At 36.3% G+C, this 21,709-nt stretch overlaps 1 protein-coding gene across 2 annotated transcripts; it reads right to left on the reverse strand.

Moving 5' to 3' along the window:
- LOC105163864 (nardilysin-like) lies at positions 1,336-21,486 on the reverse strand. Of its 2 annotated transcripts, XM_011082361.2 has the most exons (19): positions 20,952-21,486; positions 20,742-20,817; positions 19,756-19,802; positions 18,581-18,693; positions 16,682-16,755; positions 16,471-16,566; positions 16,256-16,375; positions 14,998-15,231; positions 12,115-12,263; positions 11,213-11,369; positions 10,227-10,379; positions 8,939-9,318; positions 8,671-8,820; positions 7,890-8,072; positions 5,320-5,523; positions 5,120-5,226; positions 4,784-4,937; positions 3,941-4,062; positions 1,336-1,941 (listed from the first exon to the last, which is right to left on the reverse strand). In XM_011082361.2, the coding sequence occupies exons 1-19, from the start codon at positions 21,435-21,437 to the stop codon at positions 1,698-1,700; spliced, it is 3,249 nt and encodes a 1,082-aa protein (XP_011080663.1). In that variant the 5' UTR covers positions 21,438-21,486; the 3' UTR covers positions 1,336-1,697. The 2 variants fall into 2 exon arrangements, with proteins under 2 accessions (XP_011080663.1, XP_011080664.1); XM_011082362.2 differs by lacking the exon at positions 20,952-21,486 and having other exon boundaries at positions 18,581-18,685.

Below are 21,709 nucleotides of genomic sequence, written 5' to 3' on the forward strand. Positions count from 1 at the left end.
AAATATTTGCATATAAATCAGTCAAAATTGTTCAAAAATAAAATGACATGTTACTTCAAAGAACACGTATTTTTAAGATTTACATTGTAGCCTCAAGAGCAACAATGCCTAATCCCAATAATACAATTTACATTAGATTATATTTACATTCTTTTAACAACATATCTGATTATAAACACACACCATATCTTTATATATAAGTAAATTCATTGATATTATAGTTGTATTTACAAGTACACTCTCTATTAAAAAACCAAATTTACGAGTAACATTTCTAACCCGGACATTAAAAAAAAAAAAATTGTAAAAAGTAAGAAATATTTATGTAACCAAATCTAATTCCAAAGAGTGTCAGTACATAGGAATCAGGTTCTGGAAGCTGCAAATCTGAGAACATGATTATCATCATAATGGTGGAAATGATGAGTGAAGTACGTAAGGAGGAATTTTGAGGCACTGAAAAGAGAAGGGCCTCAAATTCAATTATGTGTTGTGTTGTGTTGTGTCGTGTGTGGCTTTCAAAGGAGATGCCAATGCCACTGTGTTGAAAGATGACCACAATTTTTGGCAAGTAAAAGAGATTTCCAGGGCTGTGTTTGCAACTGAGGGACCCGGACTTTTATGAGTGTGGCAGAGGCAGAGAGACTGGCCTTATCCTTGTATGAGAACACCACCCCTAGCATTAATGTTGTGTGTTTGCTGCCCAAGGAGCAGAACTACAATATCAGATGCACATATTAAATGAGGGAAAGTGAGTCACTCCCAATTTCCATAATTTCACATTCATTCATCTAAACCATCTACATACTTAGCTACACTACCCGCTGCGGGGTTTAAGAATGTTTGGATGGAATTTTCCTTTTCAAGTAATTTTGGATAAGTTCATTTATGCTTCAGAGTTTGGAATGACCAAAGTACGTAGCTAAATTTTGTGGTAAAAGCTCAAATGATTTTGAATATTTTATGGTAATCTACAAGTTGGAAGAAAGCACATATCGTATCAATTTTGACTTTGGCTACAGAAATGCTAAATTTGAACAGATGAGATGCAAAAGCAACTACTTTAAACACTCGCATCCAACTTAATTTTAGCAAATCTCCCAAGGACGTGGAAATTATTTGCCAACGCCCGGAGACAGGCGCTTCAATATTAATCAAATGATATTACGGATCACTAGATTATACATAATTATGTCATTTCATTTGTAGTATCATTAAATATATTCCTTGGCCAGAAAACCCACTTTGAATAGTAACAAAATAAGTGCATACATTACCTGTAGCATACAGCGAATTCAAAAATTCCCCTTTGACCAGCTGAAACAATTCATCTCGTTTAGACACACTAAATACTTGTGGATAATATTTTTCATTTCTATTAGCAGTATTTCATTAAGCTGAAGAAGCTTGAACATGGAAAGGAAGTTCATCCTCTAACAATGATGACATCTAATTCATGATCCACACTTCCAAGAACTACTTTAGGCAACTGCCTTACATTCCCTGGGAGAGAGAAATCTATCAAGAATAACTACAAGAAAATCGTCTTTTCTTTATTGATCTCCAACCATTACCCCAAATATTAGTACCAATGGATTTTCAAAAATTGTGGTACATTGTAGTCGCTAATACTCTGGCTTTTGAAAATAAATTATACCTATTTTTAAGCCGATGCCATGTCCAATAATATCTCTCTCTCAACAAAAGCTCGGATAAAAATCAGACGACTCCTTGAAACCTGCAAGGTCTTTAATGACCTGCCTAGATGCCACTTGTTCATCTGCATCTTTCAAGTCCGTGTTGCAACCCCACACGCGGACTGCAAGCCTCCGACACTTAGGAGAAGGTTGCCTTAAATAAGTACGGTACCAGTTAATAATATCTCCCTTTTGAACACCTTTGAGTTCCTCAGCTTCTTTCTCGGACAAGTCAAACATATACCTGAAACACAAAGTCATTGGATATTGATTGAGCAGTAAAGCTAATTTACCTACTAGTAAAGCTCCAATTTAAGTTTGATTCGAGGTTCAGGAATCTTTGACACCATATAGAAAAGTGGGGAAGTAGGGGATTGGAGCTCTGAACACTGCTTCACTTTATGCATCCCTCAAGCACCACCTCGTTTGAAGTGTGCTTCAGACTCAAGGAAGTATCTTATTTTAATTCAAGGAACCAGAAACACTCTGTTGAGACTCATGAATTGATTTATCAAATAACTGTAAAATCACAAGAGAATCACAACAAAATCTAAGTGAATCTTGTGATATCTTTATGATTTGATTTTGGAGATATTTTCTCTATTTTGTGTGAAGTTATATCATTTATAACTAAGAATAATATGATTTAGCCCTTTGAGCATTTGTCTTGTGGACGTAGGTCATATGACCAGACCACGTAAATGTTCGTCTTGTGTTCCTCTCTTCACTTATCTAAAACTCTGACATGATGTGGACGCATGTCATATGACCGAACCACATAAATGTTCGTCTTGTGTTTCACTCTTCACTTATCTAAAACTCTGACATCAGAGCAGGTTAAAAAAAAAAAAAAAAAAGCCTGCTGAAACCCAACTGCACGCCTCCACCACTGCTTAGAACCTTAACTGCTGCGCCTACACTGCTTGTGCTATGTAGGCAACACTTCCTCCACCAAGCCTTTAGTGTGGGTGTTCTACATCGGTTAAAAAAAAAAAAAAAAAGCCTGCTGAAACCCTAGCGTGCCGCCGCCGCCTGGAACCCTAACTGTTGTACTGCTTGTGCTACGTAGGCAACACTGGCTCCACCAAGCCTTTACTGCAGATGTTCTCCACCTACACTGTTTATCGGTCTCATTCTCTAACTGACCTTTCTACTTCTGATGGGCTAAGCCCCTTCCGCTACTGATGGTGTTCTACACCTAAATTGTCTGTGTCGGTCTCCTTTTCTGATCGACCTTACTTCTGATTGGTTAAGTGCCTCTCTACTGGTGTTTTGCACCTAAAACTGTTTGTCTAGCTTTGATACCATGTCGAGTTTTTGATACCTAAACTGTTTGTGTGTCGGTCTCATCTCTAACTGACCTTTCTACTTCTGATGGGCTTACTCCCTTTCACTACTGATGGTGTTCTACACCTAAATTGTATGTCGGTCTCTTTTTCTAATTGACCTTGCTTCTGATTGGCTAAGTGTCTTTCTTTTGGTGTTTTGCACCTAAGACTAGTTGTGTGATTTGATTCTATTTACTACTGTGGATGTGTGTGCATGGCATGACGACGCTTGACCTCCGGGACCTCCCAAACGTCACACAGCGTCACACTGAAAGAAAACTTTTGACTTCTGTTGTCCAAGTTGAACATTACAATCAAGATCTCCATGTCCAACTTGAGGGGGAGTGTTGAGAATGATGAATTGATTCTCCAAATAATTGTAAAATCACAAGAGAATCACAATAAAATCTTAGTCATTCTTGTGATATCTATATGATTTGATTTTGGAGATACTTCCTTATTTTTATGTTATACACATATGTAATTCACCTATATAAATAGGTGGAGCTTATATTATTTAACTAAAAGATAATAATATGATTTAGCCCCTTGGGCATTTGTGTCGTGGACGTAGGTCATACGACCGAACCACGTAAATGTTTGTCTTGTGTTTCTCTCTTAGATCATATGACAGAACCACTTAAATGTTCGTCTTGTGTTTCTCTCTTCACTTATTTAAAACTCTGACACGCTCAAATGATGCAAATACCCTCAAAGCTCAAATGATCAATTTCACATTCACGGTACACTAAACTAGACCATTAAATAATATGTGAATATTCTTACAAAGGTTTGGATGGCTTGCAATTATTTAAGGTTCACAATTCAAGTATTAGATTCAACCATTTCCATTACCTTGTGATTCACTGAAATACTGCAATTCTTGTACAATATAACTGGAAAGCAGTGCATTACCTTTTATCAACTATTTGACCCCAAAAACGGTTCGTTTCATATGAAAGAGATGGATCTTTCTCGAGAAGCTTCCCCATCAAACCATTTCTATAATTCTCGAAGGATTCATTGTCAAGTCCATTCTGCAATATCAATAGAGTTTCAGTAAGGAAAAAAAAGCTTGGGACATGATAGCAGTTAGCAAAATAGATATCAATAAGCAATCTTATTTTGTTTGAAGGGACATTCAGACAGCCATGAATAGTAAAGAAACAGAAAACATAAAATATGATCCATGTTTGACCCATAAATTGAAAGTCAAGGTTGGGGGGAAGAAGTAATATAGGTCAGGGCCACACAAATTGGATTCCTGTTGTAGTCTCAAGAATTAAGGATAACACCCGGTGTACAAGCAGAGTAACAGAAAGAAACACCTCACTTAAGTACTAATTAAATTTGTCTATATTCCTAGTTATTGTTTTCTATTGACAAGCAACATGGCATGGGTGGGTACAGAAGATGATCATCATAAAACATTTTTACAAGAAAAATATTGTTACAATACGTTTGTAATTTAAAAGTGGATAACCACACTGATTCAATCTACGTGTGTACTTGGCTAAAGAAACCAACAGATTCCATGCAGTAGACTCAGCAGCAATCAGCTTTCTTGCATCCTATGCATATATCTGGTAATCATTTCACTTCAAAACATCCCTTAAACTACAACCAAGGTTCGGATCAATAATGCCTAGAGCATGCAGCAGTGACCACACAAAGAAGCTAACAAAACTCCAAATCAGTCAACCACAAGCATAGAAACCATAAAGCTCATCAGCCTTAAACGTATAATTATGTACTTACCAACATCTCTTCTAAGCCATTTATGAAGTTTTCAATCCTCTCTTGCAAGTAGACAGGATTGTATTCAGAAGATTGAACACGGAAACAAAATCCTAATATCCGGTATGTTACGCGTGGGCTACAGTCAACAACATAACCAAGCTGTTCTTTTGTCCTGCATTAACAAGATATGATAACAAATTATTTAACCTCAGACAGCTGAGTGTACAGGCATGCAGGTCCGTGTGAGTGCATGGACAACGTGTTCCTGTGTGGCATGGGCGGCGTGGAGAGTGATTAGAGTACGTTATCTCAACTTTGTAACACTCCTAATCATTCAATCAAACTTTCGCATACCTGAGTTGATTGAAAAGTGGTTCTTCGACTATTTCATCAAAAAGGTCAGTTAATGCTTTTAATTTAGTCAATGTTGTTCCTACTTCTGGTTCAATCTGAAAATAAAGCTGCGAAAGAAGACCCAGGAAACAGAAAGCATAAGCAGACTTGAATTGCTAGTAACAAGATGTGCAAGTTCACCAAAGTGGTTGTTCTGTTACCTCTACCACTGAGTTAGGTTCTAGTTTATTTTTTACTCTGACATCTCTGACAAGGTCAGCACATGAAGGAAGACACATCACAGACTCCTTATGTCTCAACTCATGCGGAAGTGACTGCACAGGGAAATTACTTCTGAATATTTGTGATATCTGAAGAGCTTCCTCTTCCAGTAAATTCCCATGGCAAAGGCCCTCAATATACAACTGCATAAAGGCAGATGAAACTGAGTGTCAACAATGGGGAAAAAATAAATCGAAAAACAATCCTGTGGACAGTCTACTAAGAATGCTACATAATTCTTAATTGGGAATATTCCTCAATCATAGTTGTTTGGTAATTAATGTAGGGTTTGACTCATCAGTATTCCTACTTTTCTACACGCTTTGGGAATTACGATACAGGTTTTTTCTCCATTTGCTTCCATGGCTCCCTAGGGTTGGAATGTCTCAAGCATGGGCAGGCCATTTACCTAAATCATAACTTCTAGGAGGATTTGAGAAAATCATAGAATTTGTCAATTTCATGCACTTACTCCATGCAGCCCCAGACCCAAAGTGCTGAAATAATAGATAAAAAAATTCACATTTTCCTTAACAGAGAATCCAGCAAGGTACTTGAGTTGTAAAATAAGGGCCCATGTAATATGGTATTTATTGAGTAACAAAGCATATTTGAAATGTTTTGGACTATCTGTCCATAATTAAAGGCCTTATTCCCCTTCTAGGATGCTTATAAGCCTTGTTATATTTAAATATCTTTTCTCAGACTTCACAACTGACCTCAATTGTGAAGTTAAAAATGAGAAATTACCTCAAGATCAACTTTTCCAACTCTCAATCAATTCGAGTCAACTCTAACCCCAGATAATTGTTTACAGATACAGGGGATAGATCAAAGGAAATTGATTTAGCTTACATGCAGAACTCTACCTGGCATGGTCAACATTATAAATGAATATTATTGAGGAAAGTGAGGGAAAAAGTAGGTTGATTGCAAGATCAAATATGATGCACATCGTGCACGAAAGACAGCACCCCTGAAAAAGCATCCAGATGGAAAGCCTAGGAAAAATGTTCCTTATTTTTCAATCTTTTATACTTATAATTGATGTCAGATATACAGCGAGAGAAAAATCAATTTTAATTTTTATCTGATCTTTTTCCTTTCCGAAAATTAAATTACAAGGAATAAAAACTTGCATGTGATCACTCACGCTTCATTAATGTGGGTGTAACCTACCAGGTTATACAGTTACAATATCTCACAAAGCTACATGGATCACCCTAACTTCCAGGCATGTTTTTTTGTGCATTCATTTTTAACTTCATGAAATTATCTTTATCCTGCCAGAATGATTGACTGTTCACGAATTATAGGATGTATGCACTCTCCATATGCTGTTTGCTTTATGATAAATTCATTATGGAGATCACAAGATCAACAATTGTTATTCATATCGCTCACATGTTTCATGTTATATAGCACCCACTCTTCTGCCTGTAATTGGACAAGTCCTTTCAACTTCTTGACCAAACATAAATTGTATAAAACCAAACTCCATAAATTATCTTAGTGTTTCTATAAATAGTTGCAAAACATATCATAAATCCCAACTTTTGCATCATTTATTAACCCTGAAATCGCTATTAAGAGATTGTTGTCAAATAATCAGACAAAGACGTTATGAATTTGACATTTATTCCAAGAAGCATATAGGCCTAGTTAAGATTTGCATGTGAATGATAGAAGACTATTAATATTAATAGTTGATGGTGGATCTGCTTCATTTAAACTTAGCTCCTTATTTCTTGTGGATATGATGTAAATGATCTACTATTCCCTCCATTTCTAATTTGATGAACTTATCTCAGTTTCACAACTAACTTTTATGCATCCATTTCATCTTTCCAACTTGTACGGAAGATATTGCAAGCATAGTAGATTCAACCAATAAGGATAGTTGACTGGAATTCCTGGGTGTTAACAATATTAAAGTTAATGAAACTAAATATCTCTTCATCCACAAGCTGTCATCTTTCTTCAAGATCACCAAGCTACGGTTAACCACAAAAGGTTCTGCTGAGAGGTATACTAAATATTGATTATATCCATCCTTCTTCTGAACCAAACCTACCTTCAAGTTTATAATGTTTGCATAGTGGCCCATTCCATTTGATCAGGTGGTAAAATATTAAAGTTTGTTCAGATATTAATGTCCTATTACCAAAAACATTTAAAATGCAAAAAGTAGAAGAAGGTTTTGTAATGTGAAAAAGATGAGACATGCAGTCGGTAATTATGGACTTCTAACCCTTTTTGCTAAATAACTTTGTCAAAAGTCAACTCTTTCAGGATACTTTCAAATCACAATTGGGTTACATCTGCTTCAAAACATTTCCAACATTCAACTTTTAAGATCTTCTCTCAATCTACAAATCTCAAGAAAGCATTATGCATATCCATGCAACTAAACAAGATAAAAGCTGCAAACAATGTAGTAAAGACTTAAATAAAGCTATACGCTCAGACGGGAACATGAGAGCATGAAAGACCATAACTGATGACCAACCTGAGAAAGAAGATCAGGTATGAAAGCCCTTAAATCTGCAAGAGACAAATCACTCAACAAGCATAACTTTTCCTCCACATCCCAGAAACTTTGACACAAAACTTGCAGTCTTAAATAGGAAGAATGATTTAGCGGCTTCATGTTGGTATTCCTCAGAGTTCTCTCCATATCTTCTTTAACAACCTGTCAAAAAACTGACCATGAGTGCAGGAAAATAAAAAAGAATGAATTGTGTTGAAAGTCATTTTAAAAGGAATATAAAAAAGTTATAGCCTAAAATCATAGTCTTGTTGCAAATGCTTATATTTTCATTCTTCGAAAAAATAGCCAAATCATTCACATGCTAACTAGAACCGAATTCAATTGAATTGGAGGCTGATTTTGCACATCATTCGTATAGTCTGTGTATCAAAGATACGTAAAAGTGCAAGTATATCTACTATCTTAGAAACTACAACTCATATGACATGGCACAATTATCATGAACATAAACAGGGGAGAACATGTAGGAGGGAAGAGAACAAAATCCATTTTTTTGGCGGTTTTATAAAGAAGAATGAGAAATGAAAAATAAAACTAATCACAACCAAAACCATCCATTCCTTGCAACAAAAACAGCAATCTATGATTATGCTTCTTTTCAATTAAAGTAACTCTTCAGTTTTATCCTCACAACCTTTCTTTTATCTTCTGTTTTAAATTCCAAGATAACGATAGAGTTATTGTTTTTTTTCTTTTTTCTTGATTCATCTATCTTTAAGAAGAGAACAATACTGCATACCCTGAAACGATCATCCTTTGGTGAAAAGGACTTGGCTATTGCCAAAACTTTAGACAAGAGAACTGAAAGCTTATCGTTGAAACCATATAACTTCAGCTCTAACTTATCCCCATATAGAGAAACAGAACTCTCTAATTTTGCAACACTGGCCTGCATTCAAAGGAATAAGGTCTTTTAATGAATAAATATATAAATGTACTTTGGCCAGCCCAGCACACAAAATGCTGGGTAGAATCACAAGAAACAACACAAGAGCACAAGAAAGGACCTGATAAATAATCTCATTGAGCTCATCTTTCAGGAGCAATATAAATAATTCAGTCAACAAAGCATTCCTTATATTACTGTATCCTCCTTTTAGTGTAATGCGGAAATATGTGTTAGCACGAGGAAGTTTAAAAGTCTTATCAAGCTTGTACCACAACTTCATATAAGGTTCATCAAGTACACATCTTGGAGATGATGCATCTGCAAACTGGCAAGATGCCTTGTCCGCGCATATGGAAAAATCACGTGGAATGAAATCATTCTTTGAGGGCAGATGTAAAGAGGAATCAATTTCCGGAGGATCCTTCCAGAGGTCCATCAGCGAAGATGGAATATCTTCCTCAACATACCGTGATCCAAACCAGGGCTCATGCTTGATATCTGAAAAATGCAAAGGATGTAGGAGGATGACTAGTTAAGTGACCTTAATAAAATAAGAGTTAATCCTATACTTGACGAAAGTATAATACGGGGATGAAAAGTATAAGTTTCAAGAAATAATTAGGATAAGTGACAGCAATGTTAACTACATTGTGTGAACCAAAAACAACAGCAGGAGGTAAAGGCAGATGATTCAATCTTCATTTGTGGAGGAACTGAACCTGGTGCTCACACCAGCAACCACAATAGTTTGATTCCTAGGACAATCAACTGAACTGACTATCAACTACATAGAGATTGACAAAGCTGGTGAAGGGCAAAACCAGCTCTAGAAACCAATTTGCTTGCAGAAGTCTCCCTAGTCTTCTAATCACTTCTGATGCTAGTGTCTAAGCTTAATCTATATTGATCTGTTCACTCCTATATCATTTTCTGAGAGAAGTCGAGACATATTTTTGAAGAAAATGATACGGAATAATTCTCTATTAGACCATGCTCAACATATCTCGTTCACATTTTTTAATGCAAGATCCATTTATCACAATGATCCAGGTTTTGACAAGAAAGCAATTTGATCAACGAAGAAGCCAGTTTTCATTGCTAAACAAGGGTGACCTCTATTTTGACATAAAAAAATCAATTTGACCAACGAGCAAACAGCTTTTTAGCCAAAGAAGCCTCTGTCATCAGACACTGGAGATTTGAGCTGCAGAATTTGGTTTCCGTCCAGCGTATTCATCAAAGATGCACGGATATATCATGTCTTAACCATAAATAAAAGATGATGTTGTGAAATTCCCTCCTGATTTCTAATATATCATCTAGATAGCTACTATTTGTAGGAAATGTGAAGCACATGAGGATAGGACTAATCAGCATTGATGGAGATAAGATGCATAGAAAATTACCATTTGCCTTCTTAATAGACTTGGTTAACACGTCAACTCTCATGTTTTCAGGCCTGAAGAAACCCAAAAGATGTTTTATCATCTCTGCATCCCAGACTTCGTATGCGTAGTCACCATATATAACATGCTCCTGAGGATAAACAAGCAGATTCTCTGCAACCATAAGATTAGTCATTTAACATGCCCAAATTTAATATAAATGCCAAAGAATTTTTTCTGCATGCATGAAAGGAGCTTCTAGTGTTCGTTTTGTTTTTTCTTGATTTTTGGTCTTATCAGGATAGAAACAAGTCTTCTAGACAGATCATCTCAGGCAATCTTATCTTTGAATATAATGCAAATTAGCAGCACCATAAAATACATGGGCAGGAGTTGTGAAGATAATACGCCGCTTTGTGGGCCACTAGGATTTATTGAATATTCATTCAAAATGGCACAAACCAAACCAATGATGATGCAAAGAATTGTAGTAAGCAGGTCAACGAATAATTCTTTGTCATCCCAAACCAATAAAGAAAAAGAAATTTCATCGAAAAGACTAGACAATACTTCTACAAGTGCATTTTATAATCATTGATGTTATGAAAGCATTTCATTGTACTTCGATTATCAAACGCTACACAACATAACGTTCTCGATATACATAAGTTAAATTTTGTTCTTCCTGATTCATGTGGCCCCAGAATTTAACTTTTCTGACATTTTTACTGTGACATCACATGTGAACCAAAAAAAATAAAATTGATGACATCTTAAAGATATGACTTTTGTGGTCAAAATGTCACAAATCATCTCAGATGCCACCCTCAACCAAAACAGCTGAACAGTGCAATTATTGATAAGAAAAGGTCATTGATCTTATCTCCAAACAAGCCATATCAAAGAGATATTCGAGCTATATGAAAAAATTAAAACAAAAGGCCAATAAATTTAATTGCACAAACCAAAATCAAATAGAAACATTAGAAGCTAAAAGTAAAAAATACCCGCAAGTTCTGCAGCATAATCATCCTGAGGTTGCTCTTCTGCAAACCTAAACTCCATATGTCCAATATCCTGGAGTTCTTTGAATATCCATTCTTGAGGAGAATCTTGACGCAATAGTTTGAGATATTGATAGACAAATCCAATGATATCAAAGATCTACACCATCATTAACATAAAGAAAACTGAGTATGAGCAGCTATCATGGCTGGAAGACATGATGGGCTAAAGCAGTGATGAAAACAAGCTTCGTGGAAAATGCGAACATAATGAAACAGTTCTGTATCCAGAAGAACAAATAAACTAACAGACCTAGAATCATAGAAGAGGACAAAATTTTGACATAGGAACCACCTCATGGGCTAAATCAAACGTTTAAGACACAACCCCATACATGTTCGGTGGACATTCACCACATAAGTTTTAATAAACGAATCTTGGAATATTCATACTCATCTATTAGTTTACTAACTTGAAATAATCCAATACAGAGTTAGCTACATAGCCTCCATTTCATACTTCAATGTATTAATTTGAATTGGATGAAGCTGAGGGAGTTGAAAATGTGGCCTTCTACATCACTCCCCAATTTGTTACGGCAAAAACAAAGTACTGCGTTGTGCATTTTAACAAGGGTACTTGTAAGAAAGAATTACTCCTGCATTGAAGACGAGTGATCTTTCCTCTTTGTTTCTTGCTTTCTTTCTTTCTTTCTTTTTTCCTAAATGACATCTAGGGATGAAGCCAGTCATTAAATCAAGGAAGAGGGAATGAAATCAAAACTCTGTCAATTTGTGGCAATTCAGATTGATTGTGGAGCACGGATTTTGCAAGGTCAAATGCATCTTGTCTTTACCAAAAACTATTTGCCAATGTTTAAAAGAAGAAAAAGGCAAAGAATGACCTTCTCCAAGCCAGAGTCTGTAAGGTGAATAGACATGCCAAAGATGTATGCTATAGAGGAACGATGCATCCCTTCATCACCAACACCAGCAGATATGGAAGTCACCCAGCCTCTCGCTTTCAGGAAAAAATGCAAACTTCCTCTGCCCTCTGAAATCATGTTATTTGCCCCCACATGTCAGAACTTTAAGAGTCAGCCATAAAAGCATATATAAGCACTGTGTACACTTCAAAACCAAGGGAAACGGAGAAAATGCTTACACTGCAAAGTTCAACTCTCAAGCAAATTAATGATACATGGTCATCATTTTTTAATGTTAAGAGAGATGTGAAAAGATAAAAGAGTTAAAAAGTAACTCTTCCACCTGATGTACTCCATTCCATCAAAAGATAAGACCATACCATTTGCTGAGAGGATTAATGTTAAAGCAATAGAAGATAAAGACAAATCAAAAAGAATTTGAGTAGACAACATGCCCATACTTGAAAGATTATAAACCATGCAGAAATGCACTGTATTAAGTAACACATGCAATTGAAAAGATTAAGAAAAGGCACAAGTAAAGAAGGAATTTTCAACTTATGCAGGCGCCAACAGGAATATTCTATGCCCAAGTATCCCTTGATTCGTCCATATAGTGGGCCTTACGTGACTGACTCTTTCAATAATCCAGTGGAAAGCGAATTTCTAGATCTAAAGAAAGAATGTCTTCACAAGAAGATGTATATGAAAGGCTTTCCTGGGGTTTAGCCTCTTCTCATGAATCTTAGCATTTGAAGACCTAGTTATCTAGAGAAACTGATCATTAATTTCCTCTATAGATTGTTAATATGCTAGGTTAAGGATTTCTAAGAGTATATATCAAATATATTTAATTATTCCAGTGCATTAGCTAGAGACAAATTTATTTCAAGATTCTCATCATGATTTTCTATTTTTCTTCTAGTAGTGTGATGTGATCCAAAACAATGCCTTGAGACCTCAAGGTCTCACAGATAGCTATACTCTTCCCCCCAGTCTGTTCTGCACCTTCAATTTTGTTTTCAACAAGTAAAACCTTCATTGAACATTTACATATTGTTTCTCTCTAAGTTAAATAGCTGCAACTTAACTGTCAAATAAAAATGCTTCCTCTGTAGCATACTATTCCAGACCAGATTAAATCATACAGATTCTAGGAACCTATCAGAAACAGCCATAATTCTTTATTTTCTTGATTTCTTTGATGCCAATGTCTTTTGCTATGCAAAAATCAATAAGGTAAAATAAGAACCCTGAAGTTATCCTAAATCATGCCATCACTACCATTACTATCTATTAGTTCTTCATAGTGTCTTGATTCCACAGTTTTTATATACCACATATTGAAATGTAATTTTAAGTTAAACTCGCAGGATAAGGAAAGTAAAGACTGACTGTAATGCAACCAAATTAATAAACACAAGACCTAAGCTGAATAGGTTGAGCTTTTTATGGGCAGTCACAAGTCCTAACATGATCATACAGAGACACCTATTGTCAGTGAAAGCATACAACAACTGCTTTCACATCTTGTATGTCATCTGTACTAACTACTAACAGACTTCTTCAGACACCAGTATCATAAGTAGCTCGTCCAGACAACCAAACTCCAGAAGATCCAGCATCTTTAGGAATAGGTTTGACCATATCCTTCAGGGCATGCAGCAAAACTACATTCTCATCTGAGCTTCACTTGTTTCTCAATCCATTGCACAAAAGGCAAGTAAGAAACTCTACTTTAGGGGCAACCTATCATTTGTTATCTGGGTAAGCTTCCATCTCCTCATACTCTTCCCCGCTCTACATCATAAATGGCTTTAAACTGCTTCCTTGCCTAAGCCCTTTAATTTGAATTTAACAGATGAGTATCCCTCTTCTCTATCCCCTCCAAGTCAAATGCTAAATTATTCATCCATCAAAACTTTTGAAAACTAAATAAAATTATTTCAATATGCCCTCAAAGAAAAACATCAGGCATCAAGACAGGCATTTATTCCACATAAGCACATATCCTGTTGTAGAACTTCAGAGATTATAACATCCTTTTTATTCTCTTTATCCCCACACATTTCAGCTATGCCAACAACTGCAGAACAAAATTACTCGCATCATAAATGATTGCTCTTAACCCCACTCACAAGATGATTGATAAAAAGTTATTCAGAATATCTAAAGACAACACATAATCTGAAAAGTAAAGATAGCACATCAAATATGTCAAGTAAAAACATTTTTAGCTCGCAATTGTTTCCAATCATCAACCTCAATCCTAAGACATGACATAGAACAGGCAGGAGAACATAGAAAACTAAAACATTGACAATAGCGCACAACACTCACAATACCACATGACATTCTGCAGCATGTAAACAGAATTTCAAGCTGCTTCAGTCACTATTAAGCTACATGTAAAAGCATGCCTTCCGGGGGCATAGCCTGAAAATTAAGGGAAATCAGACCTAACACTGGATGCACAAACATAAAATAATCATCATTTCTCACTTTCTGCAGCTGAACATTTTCTTTATCTCCTGAAAACAATAATCAACAACTAGTATATGTGGCACACTGAAATGTGCGTGCACAATTAATTTAGATTTAAATAAATTATTAATTTTAGAAAATATATATTATTAATCAAATAAAAAATACTAAAAGATATGGAAAATTATTGTTGAAAAAATTAGAGAAGAAAAAGGGATGTGGAAGTTGGCAACACAGAGAGAAAGAAAAATCGAGATTAATAAAATAATTAGAAAAAATTGACTGACCAAATAATTGAAAATACCAACAGGGTCCTTTTTCAATTATATAAAGGTATAGATTATGTGGAAGAGTTACCAAAGCAAAAGACCATCTTACCATGCCCAAGAAGATGAGCGAGATAATCTTCAGCTTTCTTCAAATAATCTTTTCTCAGAGAAGGCAATGTCCAGGATAAATCAAGGATATGAACATCCTTGACTGCCTCTAACCAGTAAAGTTTGCCAGCTTCCCAAACAGGAATGTCTAACCTTGGTTCCGGCTTAACCAAAAGGCCTTTCTTGACATTGCTAAATAATTCAAGGACCCAACTTTCAAGGACTTCAAGAGTCTCTGCATAAATTAAATTCAACAGTCAAATAAAGAAGATAGTGATGTACTCTTATTGTCCCTATACTTTCCATTTTCTAGGTCTTAAAAACTGATTATACTGGTTCAATCCAGAGAAAAGCCAGACTACATGGTGGTAAGTCCATCTGTACTTTATTAATAGAATATATGAGTCACGACTTTTTCAGCTTCTTTATTCACTTTCAAACAATAATTTGGAACATACATATGCTTACACTTTCAGCACTGATGTACCTTGTGAGACAAACTAAAATTCAAAGTGCCAATTCACTAGGAAAGAGGAAATATAGTAATATACTACATGCTCCAACCTGAGGGATACGATGACACTGTTCACTAGGACTTGTCTACTATTCAACCAATCATTATGTTCCCGGTTCTTTCGACCTTAAACAGCAAAGAACACCACATTTTCTTTATGTTAAAGGACAAAGGGGAAAAGGCACAAACAAATGAAAGTAAATTTAGTTGACATCGAAGACATACTGAGGCAGTAAGGACACATTTATACAAAGGGAAGGAGCAGATGTAGCTAGCATCAACGATGAAACCAGAGGAAGAGGCAGCTCGAAATCAAATTTGTCAGGGCGATTGAAAGGGTTTGATCACCAGGTGATTGTGCTTCAAGGTTGGCCTTGTAGGTCAAAAGAAGACTCTTGCAAGTTATACAAACAAGAAAAGGTTTCAAATACCTAAATCAGTTGAATTTAAAAAGTTTAGTTTTTGGATTCAGTGTATTCATAAACTGACTTTATGCCAGCAATTAGCAAACTAAAATATAATCAGTTTTCATAATTTTGCGGATAGAAGGGTTGAGAATGGCAGTTAAAAGGTTGAGTAGTCAGGATAATCTCTTCCAATGACATTGTACCTAAACCATACCCTGTAAGTCTGTAACTCCCAAAAAAAAACCATCCAGATACTCATTACTGAATTAGCTAAATCTCGATCAACCAAAGACCTCCAAATCCCAATTAGTCCTGAAACAAGTATGAAAAAGACTTACCTCCACCTATCACAACTAGCTTCATTGATCCACCATAATAATGGTCATTGTATAATTTCAGAATGCGATCCCTCAGATTAATTCCTTTCTCCATAGCATCAGACAAGCTCTTTTTATTCCCTACAAAAATTAACTGGAAAGTATAGTACCTAATATATGTACTGCATCAAAACTTGCCCAAGAACTCGAAGCAAACTAACAGCTGGTCAACATACCCCAAAAGAAGCGGTTGAAAGGATGACCTGGCGCTGATGTATAGCACTGCAATTGTTGCAGGCGGCATGAATCATTTTGCAAAACCTGATTAAATTCTGTGACCAATCATATGATTAGAAGGAACATTAAGCTTTATAGAGGCAGAAGAGAAAAAAAATAAATGTATTGTGAATAAACATTATCTGTATTCATAACTATTAAATGGACAACCTGAATCCACAGCTAACACCTCCCGTTCCATGGCTTCAGCTTTTACCAAGGGAGAACTGAAAAACTGAGCAAACCTGAAAAGGCAGAGATCAAGAATAAGCAGCCTCTTAGTCGCTCATTCAAGCAGCACAAAGATAGTAGAGATAGAGAAACAAAACCACTTCATGCAGTTGCAAAACTAAAAGTTCGGTTTCCTATTATTGTGGGAAGCAGGTCACTGCCAATTAGGAACAGAATCAATTGTACTACATGTAATGACAAAATCAATAGACTAACCAATTTCATTTTGCATCTGCCCGTACATGGTTCTCATATATTCTGAAAGAATACACAATCAAAAATTCATCTGAATAGACCATGCAGCCACACTAGAACATAGGAATTCGAACTCCACAATTTTTTGTTTTAGACATCCTTGAAGATTATCAGTTGGTTAAAACCTTCTTTGTCCTGCTCATCTATCCCACCTTCGCTTCAATTACTACAAAATCGCAAACTAGGGCATCCCAGAAGCCTGAATTGAATTTGATGTAACATACACACACACACATGCACACTCAATGCAAAAAGAATCAATTTTCTCTTTGCTCTAGCACATAAAAGAATTCAAAGAATTCCAGATGCTGTTGTTCGTGTTGGATCAGGGTGCAACAATGATGTTAAAAACTCAAAAGAAAAAGGGAAACAACTAATATTCTCTTACAGAACAGAAAAACCTCTATAACACTTAATTCAAAATCTTGCCACCATAAAAGAACATATAAAGAAAGAAACAGAAAGAGACAATTTGAGATTTATAACTATGACTAATGTTGGGTGTCATACTTCTCTCCCATATTTTATGAAACATTGCAAGAATGCTACAAAAGATTTCTGCCCAAATATGTTCACAATATTTTCTCAAAAATCCTAAGTTTGTAAGGAACAAATAGAGTCAAAATGGTCCTATGCTTTTTAATTTTATTCCGTGAAGTATATTTCAATAATTGATTGTTTTCTACTTCCATCATCAAATAGATACATACAAGAAACGACAGGAAAAAATTTTATGCAGATTACAAGAAATAACAGCATTATTAAACTCAAGCATCATAAACCCATACTTCTCAAGGTTCATCAATGTGATCCTTTTTTCCACACCTGTTCTATCAAGCATAGCATATGATGAGGTTTGCAGTGCTTCTCTTCTTCAATGTTCACGGAAAGATCCACAATTATTCTTACCAGTGCTTCACAGTCTTCCTTTAATAATCACGTAACATCTCAAAGACTTACAAGCAATTCAACTTCCCAAACCCATAGCATAATCAGTTCGCTATCATACATTTGACATTCTGATCTCATCTATACTCAATTTTTGCAGCTACTATTACTTGATAACCTAATACTTGGATGGTAAAACTTTGTTGGTCTTGGGCCAGTTCGATAAATTATATGTTAAACTATCAAGGATTGTTATTCAGAATAACCAATGCGCAATCCTTCACAGAAAGCTAACCATGACGAGTTTGGAACTTCTAAATAGGTGAAAGAAGTATTACTCGCCATCAGAATAATGAATGGACATGTCACAAAGGCAATACATACAAGCCAATCCCAATGGCTTCCATCAAGTATATATCTAGGGTAGAAACACCGTGGAGGAGATAAAGAATGCAAAGGATTCATTGAAGCTTTTGAAATTTCCATGCGAAGAAAAGTTTCATTCCGATACTTGCAAATCTGTCGGTGCTGATAGCAAAAATTAGATGCAAGTCACTAAAATCAAAATGTGAGCGACAAAAGCTCAAATGAATATACCATGGCCACTAACACAAACGAGAACATTGTGGCTTGTCTAATGAATTCAAATATATAACTCCGCACTAAGTTACTTATTGTAAGGACCCCTTTCATTACCTTGTCAAAGCACCCTTAAGAAACTCCCTTTTTACTTCAAAATGGTAGCAGGTGTGCTCGGTTTCTGTATATGCATTTGACGACCCTCCATGCTTAGACAAGTAACTATCATACTAGAAAAGAAAAAGGTCAATCCAGGAAGCCAAATTTCTGTGCACTTAAAAGGAGATTTAGATCACATTTGATTGTACAAGATACAAGTACTCAACATAAGAAATTCCAGGATAACACCAACCGCGCTTCAAAAATTTTAAAACTAATTATTTTAGCCCCTCTGCTCGATTTCCAGATTACAATGTTCAGCTGGACCCTATGTTGTCGCACTCGCACCTTAAAAATACGTATGAAAAGTTTGAATCATACATTTTACTTCAAAAAGAATATACTATACAATTGAGTGCAATAAATATTTTATTCAACATGATTATGGTACCAAAATATATTATATCCAATTAATGCTAATTTATACTTCTATTTCTCTCTCCTACCTCCACCTTCAGAAATCCCTTCTCCTCCCTTGAACTCCTGCCAGCAGCCACAAAGCTGAATAAAAGTTGGCCTATGCTGGGGGCAAAAGGAGGTCACGGGGGAGAGCATTACTACAGAGGGCCAATACTGGAGGGTATAGATGATTGAGTGGTTAATGGTTTTCACAACGACGGGGTGGCAATGGAGGCAAAAGTGGAAAGGCACGGTGACACCAACTATGCTTTCACATAGCAGGGCAGCAGGAGGAGATCCGGATCAGCATGCATTAGCAGTGGCTGTGGTCAGGCAGGGTTGGAGACAGAAACCAGCAGCGGTCAGTTGGTGTTAGGAAGAGCAAGGCGGAGAGTAGATGACTTTACCTTTCTGGGGCTATGGACCATAGGAACATGCCTCCCTCCAGTTTTTAGAACACAAGGCAAAAACAACAGTTGTCTAAATATCTCACTACTCTTGTATCTAGGCACTAAAAGCATAAACCTAAAATAACAGCAAAGAAATGCATTCTCACAACCTGGAACTAAATGCTTTTGCTGAAAAACATAAAAATGATCCATCCAAATGAGCGCTTAAAGTTCAGCATGTTCCCTTTCCCCTTAATATTAACAGGTGTGTGGGAGGTTACAAACTACAAATTGGCAACCAACATTTGAACAAACACGCAAAAGGGAATAAATCAACAGACAAACCTCGTTTTCATCTGGGAAATCAGTACTCCCCATGAAAAGCATGTGCTCTGCAATAAAATTTGTGAAATACGTCATGCTTGAAATATGATTCTAGTTCTGCTCAGCAGAGACAATGGTACTTCTACATCCTCAAAATTTGTCGTCGTTGTAACATCAGAGGTGTTACTCCACATATTACATCTACAAGAAAATCTTATGATCTGCTTTAGTCATCCCATTTACATCTTCGAGGAGTTGTCCTAGTTTCAGTCGCCGAACTGGCTGAGAAATAAAGTTTTGCAATTTTTATAGCTTTTTATGCCCCAATCAAGAGCAAGACGGAAAACATAAGTTTCAGCTCTCGATGTACTTGGTTCTGCAACGAAACAAACACACAATTTCTCTCCTAAAAGTCTCCTATTAGGATTTATGCTTTCCATTGACGACAATTAGGGCTAGATTTATATCCCTTTGTATGGGAGAGAAAAAGTTACAAGTTATTAATACATAATACCATCCAAAAATCAGGATAGATGTAAAATAAGCAAACAGTTCCTTTTGACATAATCAACCGATTACTATACACAGGAAAATAGATAGTTACTGTTGCTATTGTGATCATACTACAAACTTGACTATTTTCATACACTGTAGTCCATGGTCAGTTACCAGTTAACTAACAACCTAGTGGTGCTTTAAGAAAGACCATTAAAGTACCTTTGGGGTCTAAATCACCAAGGATATTCCCTGAGCCTTTGATAGGATGAATCAGCTGAAGTAATATCAGAAAAGCTTCCTAACAACCTCGACTTGGATCGCTTTTTATGGGTGCTAAATTGTAGTTGTAAACCTCAACACTTAACCATACATGGCCCCATATCCTAAGATTATGAAGTACCTAATTTCTTTCTTTATTTATCATATCCTTCCCTTTAGAATCGCGTGTATAAACAAAAAACTTTATCCAAGTGCACGAAACTATGCAACTCAAGGGAAACTTGAAAAACCTAAAAAGTGTGCCAGGCCCTGCGCTTCATAAGGATCTGAAAAACTCCCCATGCCTACACAAAGCGCTGCAGCCGCCTGCAAAACAACAATTCAAAAACTAAAAACTACCATCCTCAATAACTCAACAACCATGCTTTCCACAACTCAACAACTAAATCTCAACATTTTCAGATAAAGTTCTAGCGCATCCAAGTGCTAAAGAATCTGACCTTCTTCTCAACCGAGCCTTTCAATTCGTTTACTTCCTCATTCTCCTCGTCCTCCTCCTCCTCCTCCTCGTCCTCCTCCTCCTCGTCATCCTCTTCTTCTCCATCTTCCTCCTCATCTTCCTCCTCAAGCTCACTTTCCATATCCTCCGGGTTTGGGTTCCCAGCAGGCTGGTCAGAGTAAATCTCAGGATCGTGAACTAACAAAGCGCATAGGCCATTAGTAAGCTGAATGAATCTGTAGAGACGCCGGTCAGTCGGAGACTTGACAACGACATCGTCCGAGGAGAAAGCACAGCCGCCAACCGCCATTGGTAGCAGCAGAGGGCGAGAGAGAGAGGAAGAGATTTGAAGCTTAAGGACGGACTTCAAATAAGCACTTTTGAACAAGTATGTGCAGTAGCGATTCTTGGAGTGTCTTTTAAGGAGGCGAGAGTGGGAATGGGAACGAGGGCAGGAGCGCAGCGCGTATGGCTGCTGCTTGATCATGGATTATTATTATTACTATTATTATTATTATTATTTTCCTCTTTCACGATTTCTATGTAGTGAGTGTGGGTTGGTTAGGACTTGAGGGAGAGGTGGTAATGTCTGCAGCAATGTGAGATATTTTTCAATGGTTTCAGCATAAGCTTTATATCCTTTTGAGTTTCGGCCCATTTTTTAAATAAAACGGGTTTATTGTAATTTACCTCGTGATATTATAATGAGTAAATTATTTTTTATAATAAAAAATAACAATTTATCTTTATATACTATTT

Source organism: Sesamum indicum, linkage group LG6, assembly GCF_000512975.1.
Source record: "Sesamum indicum cultivar Zhongzhi No. 13 linkage group LG6, S_indicum_v1.0, whole genome shotgun sequence".
NCBI lineage: Eukaryota > Viridiplantae > Streptophyta > Magnoliopsida > Lamiales > Pedaliaceae > Sesamum > Sesamum indicum.